The 22,621-nt window shown below is 47.7% G+C and overlaps 1 protein-coding gene across 3 annotated transcripts in view; it reads left to right on the forward strand.

The window, feature by feature from the left end:
* Positions 1 to 22,621, forward strand: part of MTMR2 (myotubularin related protein 2) — a 91,412-nt gene that overhangs the window by 54,640 nt on the left and 14,151 nt on the right. For all 3 annotated transcript variants that reach the window (XM_068145347.1, XM_068145357.1, XM_068145367.1), the window contains 4 exons: positions 3,770 to 3,871; positions 5,489 to 5,572; positions 20,403 to 20,552; positions 22,228 to 22,416. In XM_068145347.1, coding sequence (XP_068001448.1) covers positions 3,770 to 3,871; positions 5,489 to 5,572; positions 20,403 to 20,552; positions 22,228 to 22,416 — 525 coding nt within the window. The remainder of the gene's footprint in view (positions 1 to 3,769; positions 3,872 to 5,488; positions 5,573 to 20,402; positions 20,553 to 22,227; positions 22,417 to 22,621) is intronic.

A 22,621-nucleotide genomic window follows, 5' to 3' on the forward strand; every position in this document is an offset into this window, starting at 1 on the left:
CAATCTCCTGCCCTTGGCCTCTGCCCATCTGTCCAGCCTGTCGAGGTCCCTCTGGCAGAGCCTCTCTACCCTGCAGCAGATCTTTGAGGTGAAGGCCTGGGAGATAGCCTTCAGTCCTCCACAAGGCTATTCCTTCATTTCTTTGAAGTCACATGTGCCTCTCAAGCCCTTGCAATCATTGGAAATGCAAGCATCAAAAAACTTCACAGTTTATCCTTTAGTGTCTATTTACTGTAGACTCACACAGTAGATAAAGCCACCATCCCCAGTCCTAAATCCATACTTCTGCTTTTCACCATGGCATGACCCCTTTCTGTCCCTTTGTGACCATGTGGGGAGGGATGGATTCTGACCCTTGTAGGTCTTAGACTGCTTAGAGGTCATGCCAGAGCCCTCTCTAAGCTGAAAAGATGCCAGCTGCTGGATAAGGGCAGGGAGAGAGGAAATGAAACTCTGTCTCAACCTGTTCCGGTCACTGCTGTGATTTTGAGGCACCAAGAAGCTAAGCAGACTCTCAAGGTGTGGCTGAGCTGAGTCAAGAGCAGCTGATAAAACCTGTACCAAATTGTCCTGCTGCTCCCTTGTCCTACTGCACTCCTGATGTTCTCTAGCTAACATAGGGGTGCTTGTGCTGGCAAGCTGTTTTGATCTGGATTCCTAGAGTTCTGCCATTTGACCTGTATCCAGCTTTGCACACAGTCAGGTTGTGAGGATGGATCAACTGTGGTGATTCTCTGGGTGGGAAACCCAAGCACTGTTGGTGTAGAGTTGTTTTAAGCACCCAGGGGCACTGCTTTCTGGACCCAGATGTAAGCAGGCAAAGACATTTATTACATTATACACAGAGTTCTGTAGTCTGTCAGAAGGCACAAGTGTCACATCTCAGTTGGTCATTTTCTACTGGCATGTGTGTAATTAAGGCATACAATAGGTCAAAATAACAATATTTTAGCACATAGTATCATAGTATCATAGTATCAGTCAGGGTTGGAAGGGACCACAAGGATCATCCAGTTCCAACCCCCCTGCCATGGGCAGGGACACCCCACACTAGATCAGCCTGGCCACAGCCTCAGCCAGCCTGGGCTTAAACACCTCCAGGGACAGGGCCCCAACCACCTTCCTGGACAACCCATTCCAGGGCTTCACCACTCTCATGGGGAAGAACTTCCTCCTCACATCCAGCCTGAATCTCCCCACCTCCAGCTTCATTCCATTCCCCCTAGTCCTATCACTACCTGAGATCCTGAGAAGTCCTTCCCCAGCCTTCCTGTAGGCCCCCTTCAGATACTGGAAGGCCACAATGAGGTCACCTTGGACCCTTCTCTTCTCCAGACTGAGCAGCCCCAACTCCTTCAGTCTGTCCTCACAGCAGAGCAGCTCCAGCCCTCTGCTCATCCTCCTGGCCCTTCTCTGGACACCTTCCAGCACCTCCAGATCCCTCTTGTCATAGGGGCTCCAGAACTGGAGGCAGTACTCCAGGTGGGGTCTCACCAGAGCTGAGCAGAGGGGGAGGATCACCTCCCTTGCCCTGCTGGCCACACTTCTCCTGCTGCAGCCCAGGATCTGATTGGCTTTGCGGGCTGCAAGTGCACACTGAGAGCTCCTGTTGAGCTTCTCCTCCCCCAGCATCCCCAAGTCTCTCTCCTCAGGGCTGCTTTCCAGCCAGTTCCTGCCCAGCCTGGATTTGTGCCTGGGATTGCCTCGACCCAGATGCAGGACTTGCTCTTGTTGAATGTCATGAGGTTGGCTTGTGCCCACCTCTCCAGCCTGTCAAGGTCCCTCTGAATGGACATCCAACTAAATTCTGCCCAGCTTCTCTCCTTCACTTACAAGCTGTTTACATTACCCTCAGAGTCAAAGCCAAAACATATCTTTCTCTAATTCAAGCAAAGGCAAATCTTCTTTCTAGTCTTCTACAGCTAGCCAAAAACAAGCCTCTTCCCACCAAGCACCAAGCATACAATGGGTATCTTGGCCCTGTACACCACAAATACATATTTATGAGGTGTGTATATATCTGTATCTATAAAAAATATATGAGGTATTTATATATCTATGTCTTTAACCTGTGTGTGTGTATATATATGAGGTGTGTATATATATATCTATGAGGTAGATGTGTGTGTGTGTATATATATATGAGGTATGGAGATATATATATATCTGTGAGGTGTATATGTGTGTATATATGTATATATAGAATATACATGTATATGCCAGCCTGCTTGGCCCAGGCTATGCAGAGGAGTTTATTGCAGTAACAACAGAGTCATGTAGATACAGCTTATGCATCTTGAAATATTCTCTGTCTGAGACCCATTTTCTAATCTTAGTGTTGTGAGAAAGCTAAGTCTTCAGCTGTTTATCTCATTCTCTGACTTGATGTGCTGTCTTCATACCCTAGAACTTCATAACTCATTTCCTGCTGGTGGCTTTCAAGCTGCTCTCCACAAAGGTTTGAGTTGCAGGCTTGGCTGGAAAGTCTCTGCATCGTAGTTTCTGAGTTTGGTTTTGTGGATGAGTACAGAAAGCAGGCCCTGGGTTAGAGCTCTGTGGAAACTGTGCTGCTGTGCAAAATCGAGGAGTTATCAATTTAGAATAGAATAGAGTAGAATAGAATAGAGTAGAGTAGAATAGAGTAGAGTAGAATAGAGTAGAATAGAGTAGAGCAGAATAGAGTAGAGCAGAATAGAGTAGAGCAGAATAGAGTAGAATAGAATAGAATAGAATAGAATAGAATAGAATAGAATTAGAATAGAATAGAATAGAATAGAATAGAATAGAACAGAAAAGAACAGAACAGGTTGGAAGAGACCTTCAAGATCATCGTGTCCAACCTATCATCCAACACCATCTACTCAACTAACCCATGGCACCAAGCACCACATCAAGTCTCCTCTGGAAGACCTCCAGTGATGGTGACTCCACCACCTCCCCAGGCAGCCCATTCCACTCTCTCTGTGTAGAACTTCTTCCTAACATCCAGCCTAAACTTCCCCTGGTGCAGCCTGAGACTGTGTCCTCTTGTTCTGGTGCTGGTTGCCTGGGAGAAGAGACCAACCCCCACCTGGCTACAACCTCCCTTCAGGTAGTTGTAGAGAGCAATAAGGTCACCCCTGAGTCTCTTCTTCTCCAGGCTAAGTGACCCCAGCTCCCTCAGTCTCTCCTCACAGGGCTGTGTTCCAGGCCCCTCCCCAACTTTGTTGCACTTCTCTGGACACGTTCCAGCAAGTCAGCATCCTTCCTAAACTTGAAGGCATCCTAAGTGTTCTTGAGAGATGGAAGCTTTAAAGGGAGATGGCATTCGTTAGTTTTCTTTTCAAACAGTCTAGGCTTGGGCTTCCTATGTGCAGTAGCTCTAGGAAGGTACTTTATGGGGCAGTCCCTTCCAGCTATCTTCCAGGACAGCTCAGTCTGAGAGCCAGTAAGACCTAGGAGGTCTGTCTCAGAAAATCCTGCACATCAGAGAGCCCTGAGCAGTGCTTCCCCTTAGACTTTCAGCATGTCAAGGCAAGATGCTGTGATCAGGTGCACCTACGCACTCCTTACACTCCTCTGCAGTTGTGGTGGGCTTTGTAGGAGGCCGCAGACAACCACTGAACCAAGCCCAGAGCTGAAGTAAAAGAGTGTTCAAAGTCCAATACTAAATGAGCCCTAGAAGAACCATTGTGATGTGATCCTGTTTTGCATGCTGGCTTTTGGATTTTCTTCAGGGTTTGAGGTGGTTCAGAAGTCTGCAGTTTGATTTCCCCCTTCTCTCTGCTAGGATATCCGAAACCTGCGGTTCGCTCATAAGCCAGAAGGCAGAACTCGACGGTCCATATTTGAGAACCTCATGAAATATGCTTTCCCAGTCTCAAATAATTTGGTAAGTGTTTCCACTTCTCATTTGTAGCAAAGGCACACAACTGCAGCAAGCTGCTTTGTTCGGTTCCACCTGCTTGATGCAGTGCATTTGGTTGAAGGAGGAAAAACGGGATGGGATGGGATGGGATGGGATGGGATGGGATGGGATGGGATGGGATGGGATGGCATAGAATAGAATAGAATAGAATAGAATAGAATAGAATAGAATAGAATAGAATAGAATAGAATAGAATAGAATAGAATAGAATAGACCAAACCAAGTTGGAAAAGACCTTTATGATCATCAAGTCCAACCTATCACCCACCACCATCTAATCAACTAAACCATGCAACCAAGCACCCTATCAAGTCTCCTCCTGAACACCTCCAGTGATGGTGACTCCACCACCTCCCTGGGCAGCACATTCCAATGGCCAATCTCTTCCTGGAAAGAAATTCTTCCTAACATCCAGCCTAAACTTCCCCTGACACAGCTTGAGACTGTGTCTTCTTGTTCTGGTGCTGGTTGCCTGGGAGAAGAGACCAACCCCCACCTGGCTACAACCTCCCTTCAGGTAGCTGTAGAGAGCAATAAGGTCTCCCCTGAGCCTCCTCTTCTCCAGGCTAAGCAACCCCAGCTCCCTCAGCCTCTCCTCACAGGGCTGTGCTCCAACCCCCTCCCCAGCTTTGTTGCCCTTCTCTGGACACCTTCCAGCAACTCAACATCTTTCCTAAACTGAGGGTCCCAGAACTGGACACAGGACTCAAGGTGTGGCCGAACCACTGCTGAGTGCCAGAGGAGAATGACCTCCCTGCTCCTGCTGGCCACACTGTTCCTGATGCAGGCCAGGATGCCATTGGCCTTCTTGGCCACCTGGGCACACTGCTGGCTCGTGGTCAGCCAACTATCAACCACTACCCCCAGATCCCTTTCTGCCTGGCTGCTCTCCAGCCACTCTGACCCCAGCCTGTAGCACTGCATGGGGTTGTTGTGGCCAATGTGTAGAACCTGGCACTTAGATATATTAAATCTCAAGCCCTTGGACTCTGCCCGCCTGTGCAGCTGGTCAAGGTCCCTCTGCAGAGCTCTCCTGCCCCCTAAAAAGTTGGGTTTCAAATATGTTTTAGAATTGTGTAGGAATTTAGATCATATAGGAGGAAAAGTCTTCAGCCATGCATGGAGATGACTTATTGATGCACCTCGTGACAGAGGGATAATACTCAAAGCACAGTGACATCCATCAGAGATTTACATCTAATGATGCCTGCCCTGCCCCAAATCTGGAATGCAGTTAATCTGTCATGTTGTGACACTGCAGTTGTTGCTTCAAATACTGGTTGAAAGGATCTAGTTCTAATATCTAAGAGTGTTCTTGCCCAGTCAGTCTTTTCTTTCTCTATTTGATAATAAACTCCATTAGTCCATGAAGTACTAGGTAGCAGACAAGCAAGATCCTGGGTACATTGTTGAACTAGTGACCTGCTGCAGTGAATATGTTAGTCCTCACAAAACACTAAATGAAAAGTAATGCAGTGGGGGGAAAATAGAAGGACCAGTCATGAGTTACTACTTGAAATATCAAACATCCTGGAAATGGGCTCTGAGTGGGCTCTTAATGGTACATTTTCTGTCTTTCAGCCACTCTTTGCATTTGAGTACAAAGAGGTTTTTCCAGAAAATGGATGGAAGGTGTATGACCCCACTTGGGAGTACAGAAGACAGGTGGGTATTGTGCCATGCCCTTCTACATCCTCTCTGCTCTTCAGAAGTGAGGCTCTGTGCAGCACATGGAGTAGAGCGTGATCTGCTGGCAAATGTCCTGCTCACTGAACTCACACCTTGTTCTCCTTACTGCAGTGATTGAAGACAGCAGTACATGCAGCTTTAGAGGTAGTAGCATCCACTGATGGAGGTAACTTGGGCTGCAGAGAGCTGACTTTAGGCTTTGGTAGGAAAACCTATTGCTTTGGTTTAGTTATCAGCCACTGCTGGCAGTGAGGAGCAGTTGATGCATTATCATAGTATCATAGTATCATTCAGGGTTGGAAGGGACCACAAGGATCATCTAGTTCCAACCCCCCTGCCATGGGCAGGGACACCCCACACTAGATCAGGCTGGCCAGAGCCTCAGCCAGCCTGGGCTTAAACACCTCCAGGGATGGGGCCTTGACAACCCATTCCAGGGCCTCACCACTCTCATGGGGAAGAACTTCCTCCTCCCCTCCAGCCTGAATCTCCCCTCCTCCAGCTTCATTCCATTCCCCCTAGTCCTATCACTCCCTGAGATCCTGAGCAGTCCCTCCCCAGCCTTCCTGTAGCCCCCTTCAGATACTGGAAGGCCACAATGAGGTCACCTGGGAGCCTTCTCTTCTCCAGACTGAACAGCCCCAACTCCTTCAGTCTGTCCTCATAGGAGAGGTGCTCCAGCCCTCTGATCATCCTCGTGGCCCTTCTCTGGACACCTTCCAGCACCTCCACATCCCCCTTGTAATAGGGGCTCCATTGTGCAGGTACAGATAAGTACAGGAAACCCACTGTTGATGTTGACACCTCAGCTCTTGCTTGTATTAGTGTAGTTCCTTCCACTTTCTCTTGTCTCAAGCAGAACTTGGAAAGAGAAAAACAGATATCAGATGCCTTCATTATCTTGGGGTATCAGCATAGGGGTCACACTAGAAAGTGTGGTGTTTAACCATAGCTGGAAACCGAGTTGTGGTGTGAGCAGAGTAAACTGCTCAAAGGTATTAATGATTGTGAAGTGGCAGGCATTGGAATTTGGAATGCTGTGGTAAAACTTCAGAGGTCCTGCCTAGAGAAAAAGGTGGAAGGGTTGTGGTTCATATAATGAAATCATTCTTGTCATCAAATTCTCAAGTAGAGGAAAGAGCACAATTTAGTGACACATTTGCCTTGGAGACAGCAAATTCCTTTATCTGCCAGGACGGAGCCAACTTCTGTTTGTAAAATGAAGACATTTAAAGCCACATAATGCAAAGATTTATTTGAGTCTTTCCCATAAACCCAAACTGAACCAGACCTCTCCGCTAGCCTAGATGTTCACCTGATTCCTGGCTTCCAAAGCCTAAGGATTCATTTTTCTAGCTCTAGTCTTCTAAAAGCTAGGCATGCCTTCTAAATTGGTTGTCTAGGCCTGTCATTAACAGATGGGGAGAGAGTGCTTCACTGTTGGGGGTGATTTGTTCCTTCCTAAAATAGCTTCCTAAGATAGATCACTGGCTTCTAGGCTGCTAATGGAAAGTGAGATGTGTCTTACCTCTGCTGTCTTCCTTCCATAGAAGTGTGTTTTGGAAATGAGGCACAATAACCTGAAATCCTAGTAGAGACAAGCTGACCAGAGGTAATCAGTGACACTCAGTGTATCTGAGGTTGGCTTAGCCTAGTTAAGACCAGCTAATGCAGTGATCATTGCTTCCTTTAGGATTTACCTCTTTCTTGGTAGTTATTTTAAGGAAAGATTTGTTTATGACAAGGGATCTGCAGCTCAAGCTGTATGGGCAAGCTGCTGCTTTGTAGGGCTGAGAACTCTGCAGTAAAGGTTAAAGAATACCTGTGCTATCAAATTAATAGAATAGAATAGACCAGACCAGACCAGACCAGACCAGGTTGGAAGAGACCTTCAAGATCATCGAGTCCTACCTATCATCCAACACCACCCAACCAACTAAACCATGCAACCAAGCGCCCTGTCAAGTCTCCTCCTGAACACCCCCAATGATGGTGACTCCACAACCTCCCTGGGCAGCACATTCCAATGGCCAATCTCTCTTTCTGGGAAGAAATTCTTCCTAACATCCAGCCTAAACTTCCCCTGGCACAGCCTGAGACTGTGTCCTCTTGTTCTGTTGCTGGTTACTGGGGAGAAGAGACCAACCTCTGTCTGTCTACAATCTCCCTTCAGGTAGTTGTAGAGAGCAATAAGGTCACCCCTGAGTCTCCTCTTCTCCAGGCTAAGCAACCCCAGCTCCCTCAGCCTCTCCTCATAGGGCTGTGTTCCAAGCCCCTCACCAACTTCGTTGCCCTTCTCTGGACTCGTTCCAGCAAGTCAACCTCCTTCCTAAACTGAGGGGCCCAGAACTGGACACAGGACTCAAGGTGTGGGTAGGGTAGGGTAGGGTAGGGTAGGATAGGATAGGATAGGATAGGATAGGATAGGATAGGATAGGATAGGATAGGATAGGATAGGATAGGATAGGATGGAGTAGAGTAGGATAGGATGGAGTAGAGTAGAATAGAATGGAATGGAGTAGAATAGAATGGAATGGAGTATAATAGAATGGAGAAGAACAGAATAGAATGGAGTAGAATGGAATGGCGTAGAATAGAATAGAATGGAGTAGAATGGAATGGAGTAGAATAGAATAGAATTGAGTAGAATGGAATGGAGTAGAATAGAATAGAATGGAGTAGAATGGAATGGAGTGGAATAGAATAGAATGGAGTAGAATGGAATGGAGTGGAATAGAATAGAATGGAGTAGAATGGAATGGAGTAGAATAGAATAGAATGGAGTAGAATGGAATGGAGTGGAATAGAATAGAATGGAGTAGAATGGAATGGAGTGGAATAGAATAGAATGGAGTAGAATGGAATGGAGTGGAATAGAATAGAATGGAGTAGAATAGAATAGAATAGAATTAATCCCGTTGGAAGAGACCTTTGAGATCATAGCAGGGGGTGAACTGCATGATCTCTCAAGGTCCCTTCCATCCCCCAACATTCTGTGTTTATGAGAAAGTGAAATGTCCTGCAGGATGCTGAACATTTCTATGACTTGCTCAAGTATTCAGTTGTTGGGTTTTTGTTCTGTTTTGTTTGTTTTCTTCACCCCTGTGAAGTAGTTGGTGTAGTTGATGTGATGGTGCTGGGTGCTGGGTTGGACTCGATGATCTCGAAGGTCTTTTCCAACCTGGTTGATCCTGTGTTCTGTGAAAGGACACACAGTTTCACATGTATGTGGCTTGCAGCTCTTCATTGCCTTCCTGTAAAAAACCAAAAGTGACTCTTGCCATGGTGTCTGAGTTTCTGGTCAGCCAGGGGTTGCACTGTTGTGTGCAAAGCATGTCATAGTTGAGCCATTCCTTCTTTTGTTGTGACCCCCTTTTGTATCATTTTTGAGCAGACAGGAAAAGCTTAGCCTGGCTGCTTTTATGTCAGGAAACCAAATGAATGGCCACATGCTGGAGCCCCCAGTCATTTGCTTAGATCAGTAACTGCAGAAATGAATCCAGAGAAGGATGGGTTTTTTTGGCAGCCTTGGCCTATCTGAATTTTACCCATGATGGGCTACAGTAATTTCCATTCCAAATCACACAATCCATCTGTTCCAGTAGCTTATCTCTAAAAGTGACCAACACCAGCTGCTGAAGAAGAGGCAAACTGCACTGTAGGAGATGTTTATGTTGTGACCTGGCTAGGAAGAGAATTTCATCCCTTTAGTTAGAAAGGTGTAGATCATGCAGCATGAAGCTTTATGTCCCCACCAACACTTTCAGGTATTTCAGTCTGTTTATTTAATTTCAGCTTTTAAAACTATGGATGTTCAGTTTATCTGTGTGAACGTCTTAGTCTTTTTTCTTAGTCCAGCCAGGTTCTGTTAAAGCAATAACAAATCCACCAGTAAATCAGGCTGATGTCCTGAAGTGGCAGCAGGGACTCGTTCACAGTGAGACAAACCTGGCATCGTCAGATCAGATAAAGGGGTTACCTGTCTCTGACTGCATGAATTGTGATCAGAAACAGAAAAGCAGGACATAAGCACTCTCTGCAGGACCTTTTGGAACTGGTTTCAAATCATAGAATCACAGAAACGTTCATGTTGGAAAAGACCCTCAGGATCACCAAGTCCAACCCAGAACCCTACACTACAAGGGCAGCAAGGCTGGGGAGAGGCCTTGAGCACAGCCCTGTAAGGAGAGGCTGAGGGAGCTGGGGTTGTTTAGCCTGGAGAAGAGGCGGCTCAGGGGTGACCTCATTGCCCTCTACAACTACCTGAAGGGTGGTTGTCTCTTCTCCCAGGCAACCAGCACCAGAACAAGAGGACACAGTCTCAAGCTGCACCACGGGAAGTTTAGGCTGGAGGTGAGGAGAAAGTTCTTCACCGAGAGAGTCATTCGTCATTGGAATGTGCTGCCCAAGGAGGTGGTGGGGTCACCATCCCTGGAGGTGTTCAAGAGGGGATTGGATGTGGCACTTGGTGCCATGGTCTAGTCATGAGGTCTCTGGTGACAGGTTGGACTTGCTGATCCTCGAGGTCTCTTCCAACCTTGGTGATTCTGTGATACTGTGATACAAAGTTCATCTCTGAACTATACTCCCAAGCACCATGTCTGAACGACCTTTAAACACATCCAGGGCTGGTGACTCAGCCACCTCCCTGGGCAGCACATCCCAATGCCTGACCACTCTTTCTGTGGAAACTTTTTCCTTAATGTCCAGTCTAAACCTACCCAGTCACAGCTTGAGGCCATTCCCTCTTGTTCTGTCACCTGTGAGAAGAGACCAGCACCAGCCTCTCTACAGTGTCCTTCCAGGTAGTTTTAGAGAGCAATGAGGTCTCCCCTCAGCCTCCTCTTTTCCAAACTAAACAGCCCCAGCTCCTTCAGTTGCTCCTCATAAGATTTATTCTCCAGGCCCTTCACCAGCTTTGTTGCCCTCCTCTGCACTCCCTCCAGCACCTGCACATCTCTCCTGTATTGAGGTGCCCAAAACTGGGCACAATCCTCGAGGTGTGGCCTCACCAGAGCTGAATACAAGGGGACAATCACCTCCCTACTCCTGCTGGACACAGCATTTCTCATACAAGCCAGGATGCCATTGGCTTTCTTGGCCAGCTGGGCACACTGCTCATATTCAGTTGCTTGTTGATTAGAACCTCAAGTCCCTTTCTGCCAGGCAGCTCTCCAGCCACACTTCCCCAAGCCTGTAGCATTGCTTGGGGTTGTTGTGACCCAAGTGCAGGACCTGGCATTTGGCCTTATTGAAGCTCATCCCATTAACACTGGCCCAGGTCTCTTCCAACCTGGTCTATTCTATTCTATTCTATTCTATTCTATTCTGTTCTGTTCTGTTCTGTTCTGTTCTGTTCTGTTCTGTTCTGTTCTATCCAAGTCCCTCTGTAGTACCTCCCTACCCTGGTGCAGATCAACACTCCCACCTAGCTTAATGTCCTTTGCAAACTTGCTGATGACACACTCTGTCTCCATCAGGGTCATCAATAACAATGTTAAGCAGAAGTGGTCCCAACACTGAGCCCTGAGGAACACCACTCATGACCAGCCACCAGCTGGATTTAACTCCACTGACCACCACTCTTTGGGCCTGTTTGCCCAGCCAGGGCTTTATCCAGCAGAGCCTGTGCTCATCCAAGCCACGAGCAGCCAGTTTGTCCATGAGAATCCTGTGGGAAACAGTGTCAGAGGCTTTTCAGAAGTCTAGGTAGACAATATCCACAGCCTTCCCTCACCCAACAGTCAGGTCATCCAGTCATAGAATGAGATCAGGTTGTTTAGGCAGGACCTGCCCTTCATAAGCCCATGCTGACTGGGCTTGATCCTCTGGTTGTTCTCTATAGGGTGTGTCATAGTGCTTGAGATGATCAGCTCCATGTCCTTCCCTGGTACCAAGGTCAGACTGACAGGTCTATAGTTTCCTGGATCCTCCTTTCTTCCTTTCCTGTAGATGGGTGTTATGTTTGCTACCCTCCAGTCCATTGGAACCTCCTGAATATGTTAGAGAGGAGCTGGCCTAGGGCAATAAGCAGCCCAGCAGTATGGCCAGGCATTAACTTGGTGTATCTTAGGCCAGGTCAGTCATTTCCCAGTGGGAGCAGAGACACAGAGGGAGGAGAATGGAGCAAAAGTAGAAGCCAACTACCAGGCAACCAGAAAATACCTATAGAGTAGGATCCATGGTAGGATCTGTGTCTGCACTCTTTCCCAGGCAACCAACACCAGAACAAGAGGACACAGTCTTAAGCTGCACCAGGGGAGGTTTAGGCTGGAGGTGAGGAGAAAATTCTTCCCAGAAAGACTTCTTGGCCATTGGAATGTGCTGCCCAGGGAGGTGGTGGAGTCAGCATCACTGGAGGTATTCAGAAAGGGATTGGACATGGCACTGCCCAGGGAGGTGGTGGAATCACCACCACTGAAGGTGTTTAAGAAGAGGCTGGATGGGGTGCTTGGTGCCATGGTTTAGTTGATTAGATGGTGTTGGGTGATAGGTTGGACTTGATGATCTCGAAGGTCTTTTCCAACCTGGTTCATTCTGTTCTATTCTTGGCTTACTTGAAGCTGTGGTTTTGTGAGTCATGAGCTGTTGGGTGATAGGTTGGACTTGATGATCTCTGAAGTCTTTTCCAACCTTATTGTTTCTGGGATTCTATATGGCAAGCTTGCATGTGGTATGATTTATTTATTATCACTGTTTTTATCAGGTCAGGGTAAGCATGTTGATGTCAATGTTGGTATGGTAGAGATTGTAGCACTTAGGAAAGATCCTCAGTAAACCTCTGGCTCCTTTGTTAGCATTGTTGGGAAAGATGGAAATGTGTGACTTATTAAAAATCTGTGATTGTGTGAAACTGTGGGGAGTAATAAACAACCTGAGGAGAACAAAAGGGAGTCAGAGAGGTTTGGTATTTAGTCAGTAAATGGAATCACATGTGGCAAATGAAATTTAAAACTGAAATTGCTCCCTGATTTTTATTACACACAGGCTGGCAGAGTATAAAACAGAATTGCAAAGTGAATAAGAGTCAGTTGTAAGCAAAAGGCCTTGAGATGCCTTTAGAGTAACTTAAAGCTTTCATTTTCTTTAACAAGGTGGGGAGCATTTGGAAAGTATTACAAGGGATAGTGAAGCGGGAAATGTCATGGTTCCCTGCAGAAATGGTGGTCACCCAGTCCTATGCTCTGCTCATGTGCAGCAGGGATCCACAGTATAGGGCTGCCATACAATCAATAAGGTTGGAAAAGACCTCAGAGGTCATCAAGTCCAACCTAGCACCCAACACCTCAGGTCAACTAAACCATGGCTTCAAGTGCCACATCCGAACACCTCCAGGGATGGTGACTCCACCACCTCCCTGGGCAGCACATTCCAATGGCTCTGTGAAGAACTTTCTCCTCACCTCCAGCCTAAACTTTCCCTGGCACAGCTTGAGACTGTGTCCTCTTGTTCTGGTGCTGGTTGCCTGGGAGAAGAGACCAACCCCCACCTGGCTACAACCTCCCTTCAGGTAGTTTTAGAGAGCAAGAAGGTCTCCCCTGAGCCTCCTCTTCTCCAGGCTAAGCAACCCCAGCTCCCTCAGCCTCACCTCACAGGGCTGTGCTCCAGGCCTCTCCCCAGCCTCGTTGCCCTTTATTTAGAATAAACCAAACCAGGTTGGAAGAGACCTTCAAGATCATCGTGTCCAACCCATCAACCAATCCAACCCACCTAAACAGCTAACCCATGGCACCAAGCACCCCATCAAGTCTCCTCCTGAACACCTCCAATGATGGTGACTCCACCACCTCCCCAGGCAGCCCATTCCAATGGGCAATCACTCTCTCTGTATAGAACTTCTTCCTAACATCCAGCCTAAGCCTCCCCTGGCGCAGCCTGAGACTGTGTCCTCTTGTTCTGGTACTGGATGCTGCCTGTGAGAAGAGACTAACATCCGCCTGTCTACAACCTTCTCTGGACACGTTCAAGAGTCTCAGTGTCCTTCTTAGATTGGTGTTTTCAGAGAAAACATGCAGAGATTAATAATTCAGAAGAGGAGCTGGCTTGTTTCAAAAATGAAAGAAGTGCCCAGTGTTAGTCCACAATCAGAGTGAGACAAGTAGAGCATGAGAACAGTATTGCATAGAGGGCTTTTGGATGTAGCTTAACAAAGTGAGAATTGAGCTGTTAAATGTCTCATGGTTTAAATGAAGCTCTGCTTGTGCTAGGTATGTCTCTACTGCAAAATGAATCAATCAATAAGGTTGGAAATGACCTCAGAGATCATCAAGTCCAACCTATCACCCAGCACCTCAGGACTAACTAAACCATGGCTTCAAGTGCCACCTCCAATCCCTTCCTGAATATCTCCAGGGATGGTGACTCCACCACCTCCCTGGGCAGCACATTCCAGCAGCAAATTACTCTTTCTGGGAAGAACTTTCTCCTCAGCTCAAGCCTAAACCTCCCCTGGCACATCTTGAGACTGTGTCCTCGTGTGCTGGTTGCCTGGGAGAAGAGACCAAGGCCCTCCACAGCTGTCTTGTGCCAAGTGGGCACAACCTGGGCTGAGTACACAGTGGAGCATGGCTTTGGCAGCTGTATCCTGTGTGAGTGTAGGGATGCTCCTGAGCTTCTGTGTTCAGATGCTTGGTATCTCTTAGTTCAAACCAGGTTTGGGAAAGGCCCTGCTACCATGTAACTCAGAGCCTTCCCTGCCTTGCCTGCTGCAGCTCAAGGTGTACCCATGTGGCTAAGCTCAGAATCAGATTACTGGATCCTGCAGACAGATGTGACTGTGTGCAGTTCCAGCAAGGAAGTGATTTCTTGCCTGTCAGTGAAAGATCCCCATGTGCTTAAGCTCAAACATGTGCTTTGCCAGGTGGTGCTTTCAGTGCCATGGTTGTATGTCTTCAGCAGTTTTTCCCCTGCAAATGAAGAAACTCTGTCATGTGATAATTGAGTACAGGCCATTAAAGTAAGGCATGAAAGAGGGAAACCAGGTATGGTTTGTGTGTGAAGATGACACAAAGGCTGTGTCCCTCTGGTTAGATGATACAATCTTATGGAGTGTTCTCAAGCACTGGGGCACTTCCACTGCAAGGTCCAAGCATAGATTCAGTCCAGGCTGTCAGGGTTCCTCTTCAGAGTGAGTGTGTTTGAGCATCTTTAGCCATGCACAAAGACACTCTGCCTGCAAGATGTATGTAGATTAGAATAGAATAGATGAGATTGGAAGACACCTTTGAGATCATTGCATTCAACCCATCATCCAACACCACCTAATCAACTAAACCATGGCACCAGGCACCCCATCAAGTCTCCTCCTAAACACCTCCAGGGATGGTGACTCCACCACCTCCCTGGGCAGCACATTCCAATGACTAACAACTCTCTCTATGAAGAATTTCTTCCTAACATCCAGTCTGAACCTCCCCTGGTACAGCTTGAGACTGTGTCCTCTTGTTCTGGTGCTGGTTGCCTGGGAGAAGAGACCAACAAACTACAAATGAATTGTGGTTGTCTACCTTGAATGCAGACTTTCTCTGGCAGATTTATCATAGAATCAATAAGGTTGGAAAAGTCCTCAGAGATCATCAAGTCCAACCTATCACCCAACACCTCAGGACAACTAAACCATGGCTTCAAGTGCCACTTCCAGTCCTTTTTTGAACACCTCCACCACCTCCCTGGGCAGCACATTCCAATGGCCAGTAACTCTTTCTGGGATGAACTTTCTACTCACCTCCAGCCTAAACTTCCCTGGTGCATCTTGAGACTGTGTTGTCTTGTTCTGGTGCTGGTTGCCTGGGAGAAGAGACCAACCCCCACCTGGCTACAATCTCCCTTCAGGTAGTTGTAGAGAGCAATAAGGTCTCCCCTGAGAGTATGAAGCAATTATTTACTGGCTAACATACAAAAAAAGATAGCTGAGATTTAATCAGCTACTAGCCTGAGCATTGCTACTCATCACCTTAGAGAAGGCATCTAGGAGACCTTCTTGGACAGTCAGGCATCAGTGAGAGGAGGAGGATCAGCCTCTGCATCTCTGTTGCTGGCATCTTCACCAGCACACACATGACCCAGTTGTTGTCCCTCTCTCAATGATTGCCTACTAAACCTGCAGGTTTCCCTTTGGGATTTTATACCATTTCATGATGTTGTTTTCCCTCTTGACACCTTGAGGCACCAATAATCCCCTTCTCAACAATCCTTTTCCTCTATCTGCATTGTTGCATTTCTTGTGTTTCTATAGATCTGTACACAGCTCCTTGGCATGGCCTTTCAGTGTCCTTAGCAGTCCAGGTCATGGTTGTGCAGCTGGGCCACATCAGAGCTGGGACCTGAAGGGAAGTTGGGCCCTTGGGGAGTAGAGAAGAGGGAGGATTGCAAGGTCAGCTCACCTGCTTCCAAACCCAGGCAGAGTTCAGAAGCTGATGCAAGCCAAGGATCCCCAGTAGGCAGTTTAGGCAAACAGCCTGGTTTGAGGTTAAATGAGTAATATTGTGGGTATGAGGTGCACTGTGCCAGCTGGTCTCAGGGAGAACAGTCATGGGCAGCATTTCATTTATGGCTATAGATGTGGCTGTCTTGCTTTCCTCTCTGCTCTCTGGGAGCAACTGAAGATGTGAATTCTCCTGAAAGCAAGGTCTCTTAGGGGCAACAAAGCTGGTGAGGGGTTTGGAGCACAAGCTCCAAAGGCTGGATGTTAGGAACAAGTTCTTCATAGAAAGAGTGATTGGCCATTGGAATGTGCTGCCCAGGGAGGTGGTGGAGTCACCATCACTGGAAGTGTTTAGGAAGAGACTAGATGGGGTGATTGGTGCCATGGTTTAGTTGGTTAGATGGTGTTGGATGATAGGTTGGACTTGATGATCTCAAAGGTCTTTTCCAACCTGGTTAATCTGGTCCATTCCATTCCATTCCATTCCATTCCATTCCATTCCATTCCATTCCATTCCATCCCATCCCATCCCATCCCATCCCATCCCATCCCATCCCATCCCATCCCATCCCATCCCATTCTCCTAGCAGCACTGGTTTATCTGGAGAAGACTTTGTGCACCGGTCAGGGCAGCGAGTGCTGGCCACTAGTGTGTGTGCCTCGCAGTGGGAACAATCACACCAGCAGACAGCAAAGTGAGTCTGAGCTCCTCCTGCAGGTCCACAGAGCCAGTCATAAGATTGCAGAGGCCTCATGAGTTGCATCTCTAACAGTCTGGATTGGCTCACAAGTATGGTTTTGTGTGCTTAGAACTTCCCAGGAAGCAGGGAAATGGATCTTATATGAGGAAATACCAACGTGCTTGATAACACATTTGGCTTTTTCTATTGATTGCAGCTGGAGAAAGCACAAATCTGAAGGAGCCTGAATGAATGCAGAAGCTGCCCTGCATCATGGCAGATGTCCTGGGAAGATGCAAATTCTGCTTCTCTTCTGGGACACTTTGCTTTTTGTGTTGATGTGTGACTTTGGGGGATGCTGTGGTGCCAGGGCAAAGCAGAGGTTCCCTGTGACTCACAGGAACTCTGAATGCTGACATACACTGTCTTTCCTTTCTCTGGGGGCCTGTCATGAGTATTCCTGGTCTGGGCTACTGCAGAGAAAAGATCTCCTTCAAATTTGCCAGGGTGGCAGCTGAAAGACTTTGAGTTTTGGAGGTGTGGGTTCTGGAGCAAGCAGTGTGTGCTGAGGCCGTTCTGTCCAACACTGAAGTGAGAGCTTTACAGTGCCGGCGCCTGCTTGATCTTCTCAGTCAGCACTGGTGGAGTTGCAGAACAGAACCACAAGGAGCTTTCTGCCCATGTAACTGCTTCTTAGCCCCCATTTTCCTTGACAAGAGTGTACTGACAGAGTAGTTTTCACAGAATCACAGAATTGTTAGGGTTGGAAGGGCCCCCAAGGATCATCCGGTTCCACCCCCCCCGCCATGGGCAAGGACACCTTCCGCTAGATCAGGTTGCCCAGAGCCCCATCCAACCTGCCCTTGAAAACCTCCAGGGATGGGGCTTCCACCATCTTCCTGGGCAACCTCTTCCAGTGTCTCACCACCCTCATGGTGAAGAACTTCTTCCTTACATCTGATCTAAATCTACCCTTCTCTAGCTTGTATCCATCCCCCCTAGTCCTGTCAGTACCCAACCCCCTCAAAAGTCCCTCCCCGGCTTTCTTGTAGCCCCCTTCAGATACTGGAAGGCCACAATAAGGTCTTCTCGGAGTCTTCTCTTCTCCAGACTGAACAACCTGAATTTTCACAGCCTGTTTTCATAGGAGAGGTGCTCCAGCCCCCTGATCATCCTTGTGGCCCTTCTCTGGACATGTTTCAGCATGTCCACATCTTTCTTCTAGTAGGGTCACCAGCAGAGCTGGTGGACCCTGGAGGTTTCCTTCTTGCTTTGTATACAGCAGGTAGACCTCTTGAGTATGCTTTACCCATCAGTAAGCTTGAGCTGTGTATATACACTGTTTGGTTGCCCATTTCTGCAACTTCTTTGGCTTCAGGCAGCATCCAGTACCAGAACAAGAGGACCCAGTCTCAGCCAGTGCCAGGGGAGGTTTAGGTTGGATGTTAGGAAGAAGTTCTGCACAGAGAGAGTGATTGCCCATTGGAATGGGCTGCCTGGGGAGGTGGTGGAATCACCATCATTGGAGGTGTTCATGAGGAGACTTGATGGGGTGCTTGGTGCCATGGGTTAGTTGTTTAGGTGGGTTGGATTGGTTGATAGGTTGGACAGGATGATCTTGAAAGTCTCTTCCAACCTGGTCTGGTCTATTCTATTTCTATTTCTATTTCTATTTCTATTTCTATTTCTATTTCTATTTCTATTTCTATTTCTATTTCTATTTCTATTTCTATTTCTATTTCTATTTCTATTTCTATTTCTATTTCTATTTCTATTTCTATTTCTATTTCTATTCTATTCTATTCTATTCTATCCTATCCTATCAATAGCTTTCCTGTAGGATTTTGGGGTACATGTGATCTTGGCAGCTCTGCTGATTCCTTGTAGTAGCATTTCCTTCCCAGGGTGGGCCCCAGGAGCAAGGGTGGTTCACAAGCAGGGTGTGACTGGTATTAGACAGAGTATTTATCCTCTCCTCATGTTTCCAAGTATGACCTGTTTTGACAGTATGACTCACCACTGCAATGGGGAACTGGCTGCAGTCTGTGTGGGTCAACTGCAATTGCCACAGCTCGTCTGACTTGTGCTGGATTTGTCAGTGATTTCCTGTGGGAGCCTTGACAGTGATAATCAGTATCCCATCACCCTCCTTAAAATGAGGTACTGTTTATTGGAACAGAAGGATGTATTGTTTTAAGAGCTGATGTTCCTCCAAGACAGATTCTGTGCTTCAGTCTGGACATGTTCAGTGTAGTAGGTGTCTTCCCCACAGAGATGCTTTGTGTTAGAGCTCAGCCCTGTTGCAGCAAGCATCTGTTGAAGTCTCTCCTTGCAGGCATGCAGTAGCAGCCACACCATTTTGATCTGTTCACTCACAGCCTCAGCCAGACCAAGTCTGTGGGCTGTCAGGATCATCCTCATTGTGCTTCAGGTATTATTTGGAGGTTGTCACTTAGGAAGCTGTTGAGTTGCTTCCCCATCAAGGCATGCTGAGCATAATGATGAACACAAATTCCTTGCTCTTCCAGCTCAACTCAGACTAGTACAACTACAGAGCTTAGTGTGAGAGGAGCATGGGAGTTGTACATCAGTCCACATCACGTGCAGTCATGCAGACAGAAACATTAAATTAGTAGGTTTTGGTGGTTTTGGGGATTGCTGTGCCAGATCACCTCGAGGGAGGTGATCCTCCCCCTCTACTCAGCTCTGGTCAGACCCCACCTGGAATACTGCCTCCAGTTCTGGAGCCCCTATTACAAGAGGGATCTGGAGGTGCTGGAAGGTGTCCAGAGAAGGGCCATGAGGATGATCAGAGGGCTGGAGCACCTCTCCTATGAGGACAGACTGAAGGAGTTGGGGCTGTTCAGTCTGGAGAAGAGAAGGCTCCGAGGTGACCTAGTTGTGGCCTTCCAGTATCTGAAGGGGGCTACAAGAAGGCTGGGGAGGGACTGCTCAGGATCTCAGGTAGTGATAGGACTAGGGGGAATGGAATGAAGCTGGAGGTGGGGAGATTCAGGCTGGATGTGAGGAGGAAGTTCTTCCCCATGAGAGTGGTGAAGCCCTGGAATGGGTTGTCCAGAGAGGTGGTTGAGGCCCCATCCCTGGAGGTGTTTAAGCCCAGGCTGGCTGAGGCTGTGGCCAGGCTGATCTAGTGTGGGGTGTCCCTGCCCATGGCAGGGAGGTTGGAACTAGATGATCCTTGTGGTCCCTTCCAACCCTGACTCATACTATGATACTATGAAACACTGAACAGGGCCCAAAACCTCTCTCTTCCCCATCTCCATTTTCCATCCTCAGTTTCTACCCACACTTGAGCAAAGTGCCAAAAGAGGAGTGAGGACTATTGGTCACCTGTCCTGCTCCTGGCTGTCCTGTAAGCAGCATGATGAGACTAAGGGGTATGTTAAAGATGCTCTCAGGGAGATCAGCTGTATTGCTATGTCTGTAGCCTCCACTGTTCTTTTACCATAGGTGAGCTTGCCTGCAGTCTTTTCTTTTGCCTTGTTTTCAGTGGCCCAAGCAAGACACCTACCCCTCTGAGAACAGGCATGGCATGCAAGTTACCAAGACAATGCAGTTCCAGGCTCCAGCCCTAAATTGTCCTTCATTAACAAAAGATGCCTTGAATTTCAGGTCTGGGGATTTGATTGTGCTGAAGCCTCAGAGCAACTCATTTACTAACCTGCCACTGCTTCCTCTTCAGGGAATTCCCAATGAAAGCTGGAGGCTGACCAAGATTAACGAGCGCTATGAGCTGTGTGATACCTACCCTGCCATCCTGGCTGTGCCTGTAAGCATCCCTGATGAAGAATTAAAGAAGGTGGCATCTTTCAGATCAAGAGGACGCCTACCAGTGAGTGTGACAAAAGAAGCCACTTTGATACAGTTTCGTTACCTACCTCTGGGTGATAAATGATACCAAAGGCAGGCTGAGTACGTGCCAGGGAGCAAATACATGGTCAGCAGATAATAAAAGACTGCAACCCATTTGAGGAGTTAGGAAGCAAAATAATCTGCTGGAACTACTGTTGCAAAAGAGGTGTAGACTAAACTAAACTGAGAAGATAAGATAACTGGGCACAGCCCAGACCAAATCTCAGTCTGTTTCTTGGGAAACAGTTGATCAGGAGTTGATCTGCTGGAGGGTAGAGAGGCTCTGCAGAGGGACCTCGACAGGCTGGACAGATGGGCAGAGGCCAAGGGCAGGAGATTGAACACATCCAAGTGCCAGGTTCTGCACATTGGCCACAACAACCCCATGCAGTGCTACAGGCTGGGGTCAGAGTGGCTGAGAGCAGCCAGGCAGAGAGGGACCTGGGGGTACTGGTTGATGGCAGGCTGAACATGAGCCTGCAGTGTGCCCAGGCAGCCAAGAGGGCCAATGGCATCCTGGCCTGCATCAGGAACAGTGTGGCCAGCAGGAACAGGGAAGTCATTGTGCCTCTGTACACTGCACTGGTTAGGCCACACCTTGAGTCCTGTGTCCAGTTCTGGGCCCCTCAGTTTAGGAAGGAGGTTGACTTGCTGGAACGAGTCCAGAGAAGGGCAATGAGGTTGGTGAGGGGCTTGGAACACAGCCCTGTGAGGAGAGGCTGAGGGAGCTGGGATTGCTTAGCCTGGAGAAGAAGAGACTCAGGGGAGACCTTCTTGCTCTCTACAACTACCTGAAGGGAAGTTGTAGACAGGCAGAGGTTGGTCTCTTCTCCCAGGCAACCAGTACCAGAATAAGAGGACACAGTCTCAGGCTGCACCAGGGGAGGTTTAGGTTGGATGTTAGGAAGAAGTTCTATACAGAGAGAGTGATTGCCCATTGGAATGGGCTGCCTGGGGAGGTGGTGGAGTCACCATCACTGGAGGTGTTCAGGAAGAGACTTGATGGGGTGCTTGGTGCCATGGGTTAGTTGTTTAGGTGGGTTGGATTGGTTGATGGGTTGGACATGATGATCTTGAAGGTCTCTTCCAGCCTGGTTTGGTGTATTCTAAAGTTTTACTCTAAACACAAAGCCAGCCCCATTTGGTTGTTTGCAGTCTTCTGGCCTGCTCTGACTTGGAAGATAAGCTCTTGATAAGCATACCTGAATGCAATGAAATCAAAACACATGGTTATGATGCTTCTTTCAGCAGTGACAGAAGATGTGCTGGGTTACTTCTCGAGTTTGGAGAAAATGAAGTCTCTTCCTGAAGTGCTTAATTTCTCTGTGGTGTAACATAGAGTAAGCCACAGTCCAATGACTGCAGAGCAAGAAGGTGTCTGTGACTCACACAACAGTGAGGAAACAGTCTGCATCATGCTTGAAAGTCAGACTGAAACTTACTCAGTCCCCTCTTGTTTGCTGAGACTTTGAGAATGTCACCAGATTGAATGAGTAAGGACAGAAGGGTCCTCTCATGCGAGCGTGATTTGATAGAATCCAGCCTTCTGAAACCAATTAATACATGGCAAGATCCCAGAGCAAGCCATTACAGGTAAAACACTTCACTTGGTTAAAGAATCCCATTTTTCCTTCCTTCTTCTCTTGTCTTTGAAGGTGTTGTCATGGATTCACCCAGAAAGCCAAGCGACGATCACTCGCTGCAGCCAGCCAATGGTGGGAGTGAGTGGCAAGCGAAGCAAGGAAGATGAGAAGTACCTTCAAGCCATCATGGATTCCAATGCTCAGTCCCATAAAATCTTCATATTTGATGCAAGGCCTAGTGTGAATGCTGTAGCAAATAAGGTCAGGTGGTACTTCTGTCTAAAGCTGTGACTCTTCATTTAAAACATACTTCCCAGCACCATTTCAAATGATTCCCCAAGATCACAATGTTTAGCACTGTGAAGGGAATCATAGCCTGGCCTGCATCAGGAACAGTGTGGCCAGCAGGAGCAGGGAGGTCATTCTGCCCCTGGACTCAGCTCTGGTTAGGCCACACCTTGAGTCC

The sequence above is a fragment of the Melanerpes formicivorus genome, unplaced genomic scaffold, assembly GCF_026170545.1.
Source record: "Melanerpes formicivorus ecotype bairdi unplaced genomic scaffold, bMelFor1.0.p_v2 SCAF_1, whole genome shotgun sequence".
In the NCBI taxonomy this organism is placed as follows: Eukaryota; Metazoa; Chordata; class Aves; order Piciformes; family Picidae; genus Melanerpes; species Melanerpes formicivorus.